The 16,258-nt window shown below is 37.2% G+C and overlaps 1 protein-coding gene across 9 annotated transcripts in view; it reads left to right on the forward strand.

Annotated features, from left to right (window-relative positions):
- The window catches only part of FER (FER tyrosine kinase), a 463,830-nt gene extending 448,952 nt beyond the window's left edge, over positions 1-14,878 (forward strand). For 6 of the 9 annotated variants that reach the window (XM_055298094.2, XM_063612890.1, XM_063612885.1 and 3 more), the window contains 3 exons: positions 4,618-4,772; positions 10,409-10,531; positions 11,560-11,799. In XM_055298094.2, coding sequence (XP_055154069.1) covers positions 4,618-4,772; positions 10,409-10,531; positions 11,560-11,702 — 421 coding nt within the window. In that variant the 3' untranslated portion in view covers positions 11,703-11,799. Of the gene's footprint in view, positions 1-4,617; positions 4,773-10,408; positions 10,532-11,559 lie in introns of all 9 variants that reach the window. The other 3 variants (XM_063612887.1, XM_055298093.2, XM_055298097.2) reach the window with 1 other exon arrangement.
- The last annotated feature ends 1,380 nt before the right edge of the window (positions 14,879-16,258 follow it).

Below are 16,258 nucleotides of genomic sequence, written 5' to 3' on the forward strand. Positions count from 1 at the left end.
TAAGGTACAGGAGACTGGGAAAGGTAGAGAGGTGGGGAGGATGGAAAGAGATTGGGTTTGTAGATACCAAAATTATAGCTAGATAGGAAGAGTTCTGGTGTTCTGTAACAGTTTAGAATGAATAAGGTTAATTTATTCTATATTCTCAAGAAGCCAGAAGGGAAGATTTCAGTGTTCATGACACAAACGATAAATGTTTGAGATGATAGATATGCTAATTACCCTGATTTGATCATTACATATTGTATACACATATCAAAATATCACTGTCCCATAAATATGTACAATTATTTTATGTCAACCAAGAATAATAGGGGAAAGAAGTAATGGAACCATATACTCGCAGTTGTCAACAAAAAAAGTAAATAAATCTGCCAAGCAGTACACTTGGCCTGTATGGAGGAAATTATTAACATTTTCTGAAGGGCATCAAATGTTATTAGAATAAATGTCAGAACAAGAAATGTACAATTAAAGTCAGGTTTGTAAACAAATATATACATGTGGTACAAGTTTATGTAATAAGAATGTATGTATCTAAATTTATAACAATGAGTCAAATGAAATTGGCAAAGTCTGATGGGAAACATTTGGTCACATTCTTTTGTGTTTAAATTTTTAAAGAACATGTATCTGTGTATAAGTGATATAAAAATTATTAGAAAATAATGTAATTCATATATTTTTAAAAGTTGGTGCTTTTAACGACTGTAATGTCCCCCAAATATGCTTGCAGCTAACTATATAAATAGATTTTGTATAATAATTCTCCCCTTTTATCAGAATATAGTAGAGCAAATGAAGTATGCTTCATTTAATCCTCACTCCCTGGGTTGTTGGTTTTATGCCATGTTTCAGCCAGAATCAGGAAACTCCAGAGCCTTAAAGAGGTTTTCTCCTCATAAGTGCTACTAGTTATTGTGGCTCAATATTATCCAGACCCAGTGGGAATAGTTTTTATGCCAAAAAAAAAAAAAAGCAAAAATTTCTCCAACTTTTTTTACATGAGAAATAAATCCTGACTTTGTAGAATCATAGCAGCGAGTAAACAATGCTTGGGGCAAAACAGCATTGCAAAGGAGAACCCTGGCTCAGCCTCATGGTGATTCCTGGCTTACTGTATGATTTGCTGTAAGAGTGAATATAGCCACAGAACAAGACGTGCACCATTGTGCTTTCTAGACAGTGAAGAAAATTTACTCATCTCCATTGCCTGCTGGCCTTGGCATTCCTGTAACTGCTCTCTGTTCTTATTCAATCCTTAATTAACCTGTCTCATATTCTGTATGACTTGTAAGACACCTCTGGTATACACTCAGAAGTTTGAATCTTCAAATAAGATTACTCAGCAGACATAAATGGAACATTTCCATCTCCTTTTGGCAGTGAGCAGCATTTGCTATTATATCCCTCTGCATGTGGTGAGATATAGCTATCTCTGATACCTCAGGTGAATGACAACACCAGCCTATTATGAGATTTCTCACCTCTGAATTCCTATAGGATTTGCAGTCTGTAACACACAGGTTCACACTGATTGTTCTCTAGCAGTTTTATGTGTGAAGAGGCTAGGAGTACTAGTGTGTCTCCCGAAGTGTGACTCAGGACTGGGCAACAGTAGGCTTAATAAAGAAAAGAATAGGCCGGGCACGGTGGCTCAAGCCTGTAATCCCAGCACTTTGGGAGGCCGAGGTGGGCGGATCACGAGGTCAGGAGATCGAGACCATCTGGCTAACACGGTGAAACCCCGTCTCTACTAAAAATACAAAAAATTAGCCGAGCGTGTTGGCGGGCGCTTGTAGTCCCAGCTACTCGGGAGGCTGAGGCAGGAGAATGGTGTGAACCCGGGAGGCAGAGCTTGCAGTGAGCCTAGATCGCGCCACTGCACTCTGGCCTGGGGGACAGAGCAAGACTCCATCTCAAAAAAAAAAAAAAAAAGAGAATAGAGAGAAAAGGAAGAAGAAAGGTGTATGATTGCCTTATCTCCCAAATTAGATTGTTGGCTTCTTAGACCAGACACCATATCCTTTTTTCTGTCTCCTTTAATACTTATTAGAATATTTGCAAACTGAGTATGCAGTGCATGCTTATGGCCTAAAGGCCTAAGGTTTTATTTAATGCATAGGTTATCTCAAAAAGATCCCATTTCCACTCACTTGAACTTAATGCAGCCCAAAGGAAGTAGCATTTTCTGTAAATGTTATTGAAATTTTATTTACACTGAATTATCTCTAAATTAGTTTTAGATTGGCCTCTCATAGAACTGTAATCCTCATTTCAGAGGACAAATCTCTAAACTGGTGATGCAATGAAGATAGTTATGACAACGGAAGTGTATGTAGCTATAAAACATACATATTACTCTGAAGAAAGTACTAACAATGAAATCCTATACACGACTAAAGTGTTGCAGTGACCAAAAACTCATTCTGACCAAGGGTGATGATTTGGCCCACTGACTAGAGTTGGGAGGTGCATACTACATTGCCATTGTACCTCTGCCAAAAAAATTAGTTGACTATACATATGTGGGTCTGCTTCTAGATCCTCTGTTCTATTCAATTGAGCTATAAACATTTCTACCAATGCTAAACTGTATTGAGAACTGTAGCTTTCTGGTGGGATTTGAAATCAGGTTAGGTAAGTCCTACAGTTTTGTACACCTTTCTTAAAATAACTTTATTGTAGAACCCCTCATTTCCATATACATGTTAGACTCCATTTATCTAGTTCTACAACACATCAGCCAGAATTTTTGTTTGTGAGTGCATTAAATGTATACATTAATTTGGGAATAATTGCCATATTAATATTCACATATTTATGATTTTTTTCAGTCAAGTTTTGTAGTTTGAAGTATAAAAGACTTGTCTTTTGTTAGATTTATTTTTAGGTATTCGCCTTATTGGTACTACTGTAAATGGATTTTCCAATTGTTTGCTGCTTACAAGAATACTTTGTGTATTTGCAACCTTGTAAATCATTAATTCTAGTTCTTGTTATAAATATTCCCAAAGATTTTCTATGTAAAAAACATCAGATTTTCAAATTGAAAAAGACGTAAAGAGAAAACACAAAATTGAGAGGCAGATATCAGAAAAGAAGTAAAATTGTTTCCAAGAGATCCCTTTGACTAGAAGTGGTGAAAACAGGTATCCTTGCTTTGACCTCAATAGAAAACAATTTAGCCTTTCACCATTTAAGTGTGTAATGTTAGGGATTTATTTTTTTGTATATGCCCTTTGTCAGGTTAAATAAATTCCTTAATATTTCTAGATTGTTGAGTTTTACCAATGGGTTTGAATTTTTGCCCAGTGCTTTTTCTGCATCAGTTGGAATGATCAAGATTTTCCCTCCTATATTCTGTTACTCTAGTGAATAACATCAATTACTTTTAAAATGTTAAACCAACCTTGTGTTACTAGGACAAGCTCCACTTTGTTATATGTTATTATTTTTATATATGACTGTATCTGTAAGTTCCACATCTATGGATTCAACCATCTAGAGTTTTTTTTTTTAAATGGATGGTTGTGTCTGTACTAAACGTACAGACTTCCTTGTCATCATTCCCTAAATATAACAACTATTACATAGCATTTACAATGTATTATAAGTAATCTAGAGATGATTTAAAGTATACAGGAGCATGTGCATATGCAAATCTACACCATTTTATATCAGGGATTTGAGCATCTTTGGATTTTGGTATCTGAGGGGGGTCCTGGAACCAATCATGGATCCCAAGGGATGGCTGTATATGAATTTGGTTATTGAATGTCCTCCCTACCAGAAATACTTTGAAAGATTAGAGTGGTCAGGAAAGAACTCTCTGAAGAGACAGCGTTTGGGCTAAGAATGAATGAAGAGGAGCCAGCTATACAAAACTGGAAGAACACTGGAAGCAAAGGGGAACAGCTAAGTGCAAAGGGTATACAGTGCAAACAAGCTTGCCTCATTTAGGGAACTCGTCCTGCATTTGGGGACAAAAAGAAGCTCAGTATGGCTGGGATATAGTAAATGATAGGGAGACTAGACAAGATGAGGTGGGCGAGAGAGAGACAGGGCCAGATGCAGGAGAAAAAGAGTTGCCAACCTCACCGGTACCTCAGCCACTTTCCAACCTTTGGGAAGCCCTAAGAATTGTCTATCAGAGTCTACTCAGTATCTACTAGGCACATGGAGCAAAGTATATAAAATGAAAAATTCAGTTTCTTGGTCACACTAGCCACATTGCAGGTGTCCAGTAGCACATGTGGCAGATGGCTATTTTATTGGACAATGCTGCTCTAGGAAAGCCAAAGGAGAAATAATGCCAAGTTTGCTTGGCCTCTCCTCTGTAATTTTCTCTTTTAAAGCTAGAATCGGTGTTTTTCTATTTAAATGGAAATATATGTGGTACCTAGAAAACTAGCATGTGACCTATTCCATATGCATATGTTCTCGTGGATGTTTTTTACCTATGACAGAAAAGATGAGGACTGGTAAATCACAAGCATTCTTAACCTCATTATAAATACATCGCAAATGTAAAAATGCAAAGTGTGGAAATCGTAAATGTGAAAGTGGCTTTCAATTTGTTTTAATAGGCGTTTTCTATGTCTTATTGTAACCTAGGGACCTTGCTGCAAGAAACTGCCTGGTAGGTGAAAATAATGTGCTGAAAATTAGTGACTTTGGAATGTCTCGTCAAGAGGATGGTGGAGTGTATTCATCTTCTGGCTTAAAGCAGATTCCCATTAAATGGACAGCACCAGAAGCTCTTAATTATGGTAAGAATAGACCACATTTTTTTTTTTTTTTGGTGGTGGTAAAAATGAACGGCATCAGCACAAAACATTCACAAGCAATATTTACAGGGGTAGCACAGAATGCAAGTTAGAATGATTTGAGGATCAACACAAATAAGTGAATTTCATACCTTTTAATTTGTTGAAATTATTGGTTAGATTTCTGTATGTAACATTGCTATATTAAAAAGGTAGATATAAGTACTTTTAAATATGACTAAATATCTGAGAAAGAGTTTTTATACCAAAAAAATGACTTTGTAATGGATTATACACAGAGTAAGTGTTGCTGTGGCTCTGGACCACTTCTTTCAAATGTCTTATAATTGGTCCAATAACCTCATCTAATGTTAGGTTCCTAAAATATTAAGTCAGTCAATCAGTTCTTTAGTTTCTCACTGTGAAATCGACATGGTTTCTTAGCATCTCAGTCTGTAGAACTGATATAAATCTTGAGCAAAGAAAGGAGATGGGAATTACATTTTAAAACAGCAGGGATTTTTTTCACTTGAATTTTTATGTGTCATTGTAATTGGAAATAAATATAACTTGCATTATCTGTGGTTGGGATGAAATGGACCATAACAAGATGAATGACAACTCAAGAATTTAAGAGAAAAACAAGTGTGCTTTAAGTGAAATTAGAAATTACATTTTCATTAAGGGAAGCAGCATATGAGCCATGGATTGGTGAGTGGGTATGGTATGTTTTGAATAAAAATGTAAAATGATTCTTTGTTGATTTAAAATGAAAAATTACTTCATTATGGAAACTAATTTGTAAAGCATTTATAAATGCTTTAATTCCTAAATTAGAGAAAGCTTTTTTAAAAAATTGAGGTGAAATTCACATACCATAAAATTAATTACTTTAAAGTGAACAATCATTGGCATTTAGTACAATTCACAATGTTTTGTAACCAGCACCTCTAGTTTCAAAACATTTTCATCATTCCAAAATAAAACTCTGTCCCCACTAAGCATCCTCCTCCCATTCTTCCATCCCGTCACCCCCCTATTAGCCACCAATCTGCCTTTTATTTCTGTGGATTTACCTATTCTGGGAATTTCATGCAAATGGAATTATACGGTATGTGATATCTTGTGTCTGGCTTATTTTACTTAGCATAAGATTTTTGAGGTTCATCCATGTTGTGTCATGTATCAGTACTTCATTCCTTTTTAGGACTGAATAATCCATTGTATGGATATACAACCATTTATTTATCCATTTTTGTATATTTGGGCAGTTTTCAATTATTCTGAGTATATACTAGAAGTCATATGGTAATTTTATGTTTAACTTTTTGAGGAACCACCAAATGTTTTCCAGATAAAGCTTTTGAATGTAATTGGTTTGGAAGTTGATAGGGGCTGACCCAGCTACCACAGATACTAACCCTCACCCTTAGTTTGTCTTTCAGCATGTCAGCAAGGGAGGTTCTTATGAGCTTTCTAGTGATTGCAAGCCAGTTCCACTATTCCTTAGAATCTAGAGAAAATGGCAGAGCTGCTATTTTCCATAGTGATTCCTCTCTGGGGTGATTGTTGTTATTAACTATAGGGTCAGATTATATTACTAAGGGGAATGATCACAGGATAAAAGATAGATTATAATACTCATATTTACACACAGGTTTTTGTTAGATGACAAAACATTTTCAAGTACTAAGGAAGCACTAAGGAAGCTGTAACTTGGGAGTCCTTAAAGTCTTACCAGTAAAATCCAACTCTAGAATTTGCTCTTCACTCTATTTGCCAGATCCTCTGTTATATAGCCTTTAAAAGTCCTCTTACTCTTAAACAGTTTTGCCAAGTAAAATTCTGCCTCTTGATCACAGTATATTTTTTGAATTTCAAGCTGACTAAAGTGTTGTATTTACAATTTAAAGTTTCAACTCTGAATATATCTAACAGCTAGACCCAAAGCATTTTAAGTAATAAGACAAGTCTAAAGATTTTTTGTAATTGAGACAGGGTCTTACTTTGTCACCCCGGGCTGGAGTGTGGCGGCATAATCATGGCTCACTGCAGCCTCAACCTCCAGGGCTCAAGCAGTCCTCCCACCTCACCCTCCAGAGTAGCTGGGACTGCAGGCATGAGCCATTGTGCCCAGTCTCTGAAGATCCTTGATCTACAGTGAGGGACTTTTTAGTAGACTTTAGTAAATTTTATAAAATGTAGAACAATTTAGATGACAAGGAAGGAAAGATTTTGATTATAGGAGACGTTCATAGTATTTAATACCCAGTCCAATGAGAGAGTTCCTGAAAGACTCTACAAGCCTTCTCCTAGCAACCCAGAGAAGTTTAGTTCCCACAGACTAAAATTACTGAAGATTGACTCTAAATCCTAGCGTGTTTTTTTATTTGTTTGAGATGGAGTTTTGCTCTGTCTCCCAGGCTGGAGCGCAGCAGCGCGATCTAGGCTCACGGCAACCTCTGCCTCCTGGGTTCAAGCAATTCTCCTGTCTCAGCCTCCCCAGTAGCTGGGACTACAGGTGCCCGCCACCACGCCAAGCTAATTTTTGTACTTTTAGTAGAGACAGGGTTTTACCACATTGGTCAGGCTGGTCTCGAACTCCTGACCTCAGGTGATCCACCCGCCTTGGCCTTCCAAGGTGCTGGGATTACAGGCGTGAGCTACCACACCCAATCCAATACTTCTTTCATATATGAAAGCAGTATATACTCTTTCTTCACTCTTGTCTCAGAATGGGTGAAACACTCAAATCTCCCATGTAGTATGGGGTCGGGGTGGATGAAAGAAACCTCCAGTCCAAGGAACCTCTCTGAAACTGTCTTAGGGCCACAGAGCCATGATCATGCCACCACACTCCAGCCTGGGCAACAGCGAGACCCTGTCTCAAGAAAAGCGAGGGGTGGGGCATAGAATTAAACCTATTGTCACTGCTTTGTCATAAGTGTTGTTTTTGTATATTTGGCTTTAAAAAAAAAAATTAAGCAATACTAAAGGGCCTTCCCAGCCCTATTGCTAGCCAGATCATTCTCCTTCCTAGATGAAAATACTCTTGATACAGTCTCATACTCTTCTCATAAATGGCTGAGAAATCTTTTTGTATATGTCTCTCTCATATACTTTTTTAAAAAAATACAAAATGGTAGAATACTCAAAGCCTGTTTGGCATATATTGCTACCATCCTTAGTCCCAGCTGTCACCAAAGGTACTGTTTTTATAAGGGGAAAATAGAATACTGATCTCCAACTAAGAAATCATCAATGATTGAACAGAAATTTTCCTTTTGTCACCTGGGTATTTGGGGCTGATATATCCTCTAATTAGTTATATTAGCATGATGTAACTAAGTCCTGTGAAATGGGAGGGAGGCAGATTTTTTAGTGAGCAGGTTTCCCAACCAGTTATGCCATTAGCTGCATGACCCTGGCAAGCCATCTACTACTCTACATAATTTCCTAATTTGCAAAATAAGAACGATAGGACATTTTCCCTATAGAGTATTGTGAAGATCAAATGAGACATAGAAAAGTAGCAAAATGCTGTACAATTGTAAGTTACTCTTGGTCTGTTAAAATTACCCAACAAAACCAGGTTCAAAGATCCAGGTTTAAGAGCTAGGTTATAAGCTTTTACTTCTGGAGTGTGATCTTGGTTTATATGTAATATGTCTTTATTGATCTCTGTCCAGATATTATCTTACAAAATAAGATACGAGTCTGTATAACCTACATTTTCTTAAAGAATTAGTCTTAACTTGTAGCCATAGAATGACTTTCATGAAAAGTATTAAATTATTGAATGCCAAGCATGAAATGAGTTGATAGGCAGACCAGAAAATTAATCTTCTGCCCAAGAATGTCCATAATTGCTATCTACTAAGAAGGACGCTAATTCACACAGCTGAAGCTGATAATCAGTTAGTACAACCCCACCCTGATGTCAGAGCAGTTATTATAGCAGGCATACTCTGGTTTTCACTAAGTACTTTTTTTTCTTTTTTTAAGAAAGGCCATCCTGTTTTAAAGTAACATGGCGGTTTTGGAGGAGGAGCATTTATAAATCCTGCAGTGGCAGAGTTAAGACAGGAAACCACATGAGGGATAGAAAATGAAATAATTTAAGAAATCTTTAAACCACTGTAAATGGAGTTTAGTTATGATAGCATATGTAAAAGTAAAAAATACAAATATGTTGGGAACATCTTGGGAAACTCTTAGCTTCTTGGAGAGGCTGGAGATGGGAAAAGACTGATCTGCTTCCCCTCCTTTATTCCACGTCCATCTCCAGAAGATACCTTGTGCTGGTTTGTATCTTTGTGCTTCTCTAGGAGACTACCAAAAAAATTCTAAGAGCTTAGCTCATGTAGCTCAGTAAAACAGGTGTACCTAGGTATCTCAACAAAACAAGGCACCATGTAATTTAAAGACGTTATTGTTAGCCAGCTATGTTAATTTCCACTGTTTAAAACACACATAAGGCCGGGCGCGGTGGCTCACGCTTGTAATCTCAGCACTTTGGGAGGCCGAGGCGGGCAGATCACGAGGTCAGGAGATCGAGACCACGGTGAAACCCCGTCTCTACCAAAAATACAAAAATTAGCCGGGCGTGGTGGCGGGCGCCTGTAGTCCCAGCTACTCGGAGAGGCTGAGGCAGGAGAATGGCGTGAACCCGGGAGGCGGAGCTTGCAGTGAGCCGAGATCGCGCCACTGCACTCCAGCCTGGGTGACAGAGCAAGACTACATCTCAAAAAAAAAAAAAAAAAAAAAAAAAAAAAACACATAAATATTTTTCGTAAATGAAACAGACCTTTAAGCATGTAAGAACATCTGTAAACAGCAATGAGTGAAAAAATGAAGAAACTTTCCTAATTGCTTTAAGTTTGTTTGTAATTTTAATGGAAAGAAAATGAAGCAGGCCTAAGACAAAATTTCAGGAATCCAACTTGGTTAATCTCCTAGGATTGATAACGTAAAAACGTATATCTTTTTTTATATAAACCATCTGTCTCATTCAGATACCACAGAGAAAGTAAGCTTGCACACTGGCCGAATATTTATTCTTGGGGAGAGGGAGAGGGAGAGTGATTTGGAGGTTAGTTTGATTAAACTAGCAGCCTGAAGAATATTTATTTAATTGGTAATATTACTAGACCTGGAATGTAAAACCAGTAAAGGGAACAGGAAGACTGCATGTCGAACTCATTTGGTAAGTTTAAATACAGTCATGTATCGCTTAATGACAGGGATACACTCTGAGAAATGCGTCATTAGGCAGTTTCATCATTCCATGATCACAGGGTATACTTACAGAAACCTAACACACATCTAGGCCACAAACCTATATAGCATGTTACTGTATTGAATACTACAGGTCATTTTAACACAATGGTAAGTTTTTGTGTATCTAGACATAGAAAAGGTAATGTGTTATACTATGACATTACCATGGTTACCACATCACTAGGCAATAGGAATTTTTTAGCTCCATTATAATGGGACCACTGTCTGTCATATATGTGCTCCATCATTGACCAGACATCATTATGTGAAGCATGACTCACACAGACATACATAACCAGGAAGGGTCACTTACTTATCTACTGTGCCTCACGTGGTTATGGTTGTTTTTCCCCTTCCAGGGAGATACAGTTCAGAGAGTGATGTGTGGAGCTTTGGCATCCTTCTCTGGGAGACCTTCAGCTTAGGGGTTTGTCCATACCCTGGAATGACAAATCAACAAGCAAGAGAGCAAGTAGAAAGAGGTGAGCCAAATACATTCATCGTTAGTGTTCATGTCCAGCCCCAGGAGTAGGCAGTGCTTATAGTGTGTCTGCGTGAGGAGGGGTGTGTTAAATACTGTTTAGCTGTGTTATGAGACCATCTCGGGTTCAGAAGCAGATTTATCTAACATCTCTGCTCTTTACTTATATATCCAAACACTTTAAAGGATTCCAATGCGAGAGAGAGGTATATAGGCTTTTCTTCCACCCTTTCCCTGTCTGGCATGACAGCTGCAGGATTGTGCCGTTCACTGTCGTTAAGAGAAATAGGGTGGTGTTTCTCAAACTCTGAAATGTAGTTAGTCTTCAGGAAGTTTTTGAGAATATGACAACATTGTAGCACTTCTGAAGAAACCCTTTGGGGTTCCTAGACCATAGATGGGAATAACTAAGTAATGGTGACATGCTTGCATGCACTTGTGTAGTGTACAGTCTTGACAAAAAGAAAGCTCGTGATTAATGTCTGGGCCCCAGTGAGAGGCATGGTTGTAGAAGTGGATGTAGGAATATGCCTTTCTAACTTCCTTTCTCCTGCCTTTACACACTACCCAATGCACTGCTGAAACACTGCCAACCAACAGACTGTAAAAGAATATGACTCATATTCATTTTTATTTCCCTATTGAATTCACATTTATGAAATCCTCCTCTTCATCTTGAAAAACATAGGTTGTAGAGATGATTTTTTAAAACTACTCACAGGATCTAATTCTGAAAGTGAATGCTTAGAGCAACTAAAATATGTATTTGTATGTATCTTACATCAGACTTTCTGAGAAATGAACAAATAAAAAATGTTCTTTGAATTAGAAGTCTATGACTCTGTAATATTGAATTCTGCATCACCTGTAGAAAATAAAAAATCAGCCTCCCCAGAAATGGATGTTTTGTTTCCATATAACTACAACATAAGGTACTAAAAGTTAATAACTGCATAATGCCCTGTGTGAACACATTTTGTGTCTTACCTCCATTCTAAATTCTCTGTTCTCCTTCTCTTGGGTCTTCAGGATACCGGATGTCAGCTCCCCAGCACTGTCCAGAGGATATTTCCAAAATCATGATGAAGTGTTGGGATTATAAACCTGAAAATCGCCCTAAGTTCAGTGAACTTCAGAAAGAGCTCACTGTCATCAAGAGAAAACTCACATAGTGACAGGATGGCGCCAGACTCAGCCTTCAGGACTCTGTCCTCCAGCAGAGTAACATTATTGTTCTCATTAACAATGAATTTATACCACGTTACCTTCGACAGTCTTCTACCGTTATTTTTTTATTAACTGGGTGTTTTAAAAGTATGTTCCACTTGTAAAAAGTCAAAGGCAAATTTGTTAAAGAAATAGGCAGTCCTACCAAGGGCTTTCTTAGCTAACCATAGCAATCCTACCATTTCAGGCCATTGCAAATAGAAAAGCACAGGCTTCCAAGTGTGTGAAGGATAAAAGATCTATCCTTTTCACACCTTGTTTCTGAACTTCAGGCACAGTTTGTGGGCTGCCATCCTATGCCACAGACCCTACTCAGTTGGTGCTATAAACAGCATTGGTAATGCCATGTTTGCAGGACACGTTCCAACCACAGCTGGCTTTCTCCTCTGCCAAAGCAAGATTATATTTGTAAACAGAATTTTATATTGGGAATTATTTGGACCTCCTGGGGTTTTTCTTTTCTTTCTTGCCAGGTATAAGCCCAATGTAAGAAAGAATCATCATGCTCCTGCATTATTCGTAACATTGTCATTTTCCTCCTCCTTTGTCTGGGCATCAGAAAACAATGCACGTAGGCTGGGCACGGTGGCTCACGCCTGTAATCCCAGGCATGCATGCCTGGGATTACAGGCGTGAGCCACCGTGCCCAGCCTCCTCCCTCCTTTGATAGGCCGAGGTAGGCGGATCACCTGAGGTCAGGAGTTCGAGACCAGCCTGGCTTACATGGTGAAACCCTGTCTCTACTAAAAAAAAAAAAAAAGCACACAACGCATGAAACATCGTCAGAGTTAGAGTTGAGGCAGTTGCTTTTCAAGGATGTTACAGAGAGCTGTGAAGCAAGAAACAGATTTGAACAAGAGGGTGGGCTGGAGAAAAGAGCAGCTAAAGAAAGAATGATTATCAGAGTAAAGAAGAAAGTGAAAATATAAAACCACCTTATCAGAGTTATGCCTTTATAAACACACATTCACATATTCTATTCTAAAAACACGTAATACATACTCTATTTTATGGTCTAAATTTATGAAAAAGGTCCTAAGAAAAGTTTCAGGAGTTCATAGAGTCCTCGTAATGGCAACAAAAATTTTGAGAGAAACTGCAAAGCACAAATCCACAGAAATAACAGCATACTTTCAGTTAAGCATTTTCACCTTAGAGGGGGCATTCCAAAACGTAATTTCCTTTATTTGTACCAGTTTTTAGAGCTGTCAGTCAGAATTTCATGATTCCAGTTCACCAACACATTCATGTGTGTACATGTGCGCACACACACACCACCAAGGTGCAAGACAGAAGTGAATGAAGTAGTCTGGAAGTCAGGTGAATATTAATGAGAAATATGACATAGGGACAGCCCTCCCATTTCTACTTCCACCTTCATTGACCATTATACTGCCCCCTGCACATTCTTACCATTAGCTGACGGGTATGCAAGCAGAGTGCTGAAGATGTCTCGTGAATAAAATGTAACTCAGTTACAACTAGGATTCTGTATCTTAACTCTTATCTACCGAACTTACCCCATGATCTGTATATAGTTGCCTCTCAGGATAAATACATATATAGAAGATGGTCATGCTCAGGGCTAAGTATGTTCTGGAAGCCTTTTATAAGTTCTCAGGCCTGTGTCCTGGTAAACATCACCTTAGTGATTATTTGGTCTGCATTCACTGGAAGAGCTTAGGGATAGAAAATTCCTCCTGCCCTCTCCAGCTGTTTGCTGCCTGTACCATCGCACAGAACTCACACCAGTACTTTAAATTTAGAGTATGAAAGATAATACTGAAGAGAAAAATGACTTGTATCTATCAATCATTTCAATCTCCTTGCAAATTTCCTACTTAATGATTAGTACATTCAGACTAAAGGGAACTTTCTTTTGATAGCACATACTATGGTAAATCAAAGCGCAAACTCAGAAGTGCTATGGTATTGAGGCACTTACCAACCTTCAAAAGTAAGAGTAAAATGGGATACTCCTACCCTTTTTTTTTTTTTAGTATTTCTAAGTGACTCTCTGTAATATTCTTTGTCTGTTTAAAGAAAACAGCCTCCCATCACATAGTGGCTTCACGCTAAGCTCTAAGCAAGGAGAGAGAATGATGGTTTTGGCTTTAGTTTTATGAACAAGACCTAAAGCTTAATCCTGACATTCTGGTGTAAAAAATGAACACAGCATTGATATTTCACTCATCCAGGCTGTTAGAATTTGCAGTTCACATCATTACTTTGTGCTTAAATTTAAAAAGCTTTTCAAAACATCGTGACATGTGTAGCATTTAAATTCCATTTTATTCTTTGTCCTAAAGCAGGCAGTGGTATAGTTCAGGATTAATAACTTATTGGGAGTCTCTCAGTCATATAGAATATTAAATTTAATATAGTCACATGCATTAAGACTTATGCAAACAATTTTTCACTGTTAATTAATTTTGTTGTGCTTGAAGCATAATTTATTCATCCCTTCTGTCACTGATAATTATTGGAATTATGTACTTTAGGAGGCTAATCCATGCTCAAGAGGCACACACATACTGTTCAGAATATGCAAGTTGATGTAGGGAAAGGAAGATTCAGAAATGTACAAAATCCTGTGATTTGTTTAGTAAGAAAAGAGTTGTAACCAAAATTTCTTCTGGTCTGGATGTAATTAGTCCAGTCACAAATCTTTGTGTTGTTAATGGATTACTCAAGATATAATCTCACTACTCCATAGTTCCTCTCATAAGTCCTTAAATTTATTAAAATGGGGGGAGGTAAACAAACATAAGCAGTCTGTCTCTCACTGGTGTCTTTCTACCTTGAATCACTAAGGGGCCTTTATGAGACAGTTTAGGTTGTTCATCATTTCACAAGGAAAGAAATTTTTCACTGTTAAATTAACATTTATTATCAACATGTGAAACCTAAAACTAATTTTGTATTCCATGTAATCTAAGGCCAAAGCCAATATGTTCTTTCTCTTCCGGGAAAATAAAATTGACAGGTTTTGTTTAAACTTCAGAAACTGAAGCTTTATTTCAGCCTATCCTGCCACGAGGTCTCCAGGGAAAGGTCTCATGTAATTGTTTCTCTTTTATCTCCCAAATTTAATGTGGACAATAAAATTCTCCTTCCATAATTCACTGTTTTATTATAAATACTATATTACCGAAACATTAGCAGATAAGTATAGACCAAGAGCCTAATTGTGTTAGGTATTTTCAGTGCACATTTCACAATTGTTTCTCATTTTAGGATTATTTTGAGAAGAAAAAATGTTTTGTAATTGAAATAGTTTTAATTTCCTTTAAACCATAATTTGGTTTTTCTATCTATATTATATTCAGTTCAGTTTTCCCATATAACTTTTGTGAAGATTGGCTAGTACCACAAAATAACTATGGCTTCACAATACTAGTGTTAGATTATGTCGAGAAGAAAGTGTTTTAGTTACAACATATGCCACCCACTGAGGACCTTGTAGTGGGATAAACAAAAATTAAAATGCAACAATCCAAATAAATTATAATGTAACAATACAAATATCTGAATCATAAGTCACAGTTGTTCAGGGTTATTTCAGTCACACCACTTTATAATTAATTCTGGTGAGTCATCAGATGTAGGAATGTACCTGAAAACCTTACTTAGTATACTGTGTACACTGTTTAATGGCCATGCATCTTTTGAAGTTAGTTTGATATTTTCTGAAAACGCGTTGTTTGCCTCAGCCGCCTTCTTTTTACGTATACTCCCTTTATCATTGATATTTTAGATGTTTCTTATCAACAAAATTGGCTGCCCTGGTTAGTGCTATGAGTCATCGCAAGACTTGCTTTTGCGTTTAGGAAGCCAGACCCTCCCACAAAACAGAACAGTGCAAATAAGCAGCAGAGAGACAGACAATTGGAGAAGACATGTTTTCTTTAGGTATTAATATCTTAATTAAATGGAATCAGATTTTATATGGAAATGAGTTTATATTACATTTCCATTATACTATTTAGTGTGAAAGTTTACTATCAAAATAGTGTTACTTCTTTTATGACTAACTCTGATTTGCTTATACATATCAGAATGTTCATTAAATATTTTAATTTCATTTGTTTTTCTATGTTTTGATTAGTTTCACATCAAGTCTGAATACTGTATATTTTGGAAGAATCCAAAACCACATATGAAGATACTGATTTTAAAAGTCAGGATTTCATGTACCAAGAATGACCTACTTGAAGGAGATTTTGCTACACTCTTAGAGTCCCAAAAATTCCCCTTTAAAAAAAATGCTGTCCTACAGAAGGTGTATAAACTATACCTTAGCCATAATTCAATGTAATGAAATATTTAGTACCCCATTAAAAACCATCCTCCTGCCTCATACCGATTCAGAGATTAAATTCTGAACTTTTAGTGTAGGCATTAGGAATCACTTGGCCACCTAATAAGGACTGAGATTCTCGGGTGGCAGAAAAATCCTGGTGTGCTAGATTCTTAGTCACTTTAAACTGCATAGAAGTAA

The sequence above is a fragment of the Symphalangus syndactylus genome, chromosome 11, assembly GCF_028878055.3.
Source record: "Symphalangus syndactylus isolate Jambi chromosome 11, NHGRI_mSymSyn1-v2.1_pri, whole genome shotgun sequence".
NCBI lineage: Eukaryota > Metazoa > Chordata > Mammalia > Primates > Hylobatidae > Symphalangus > Symphalangus syndactylus.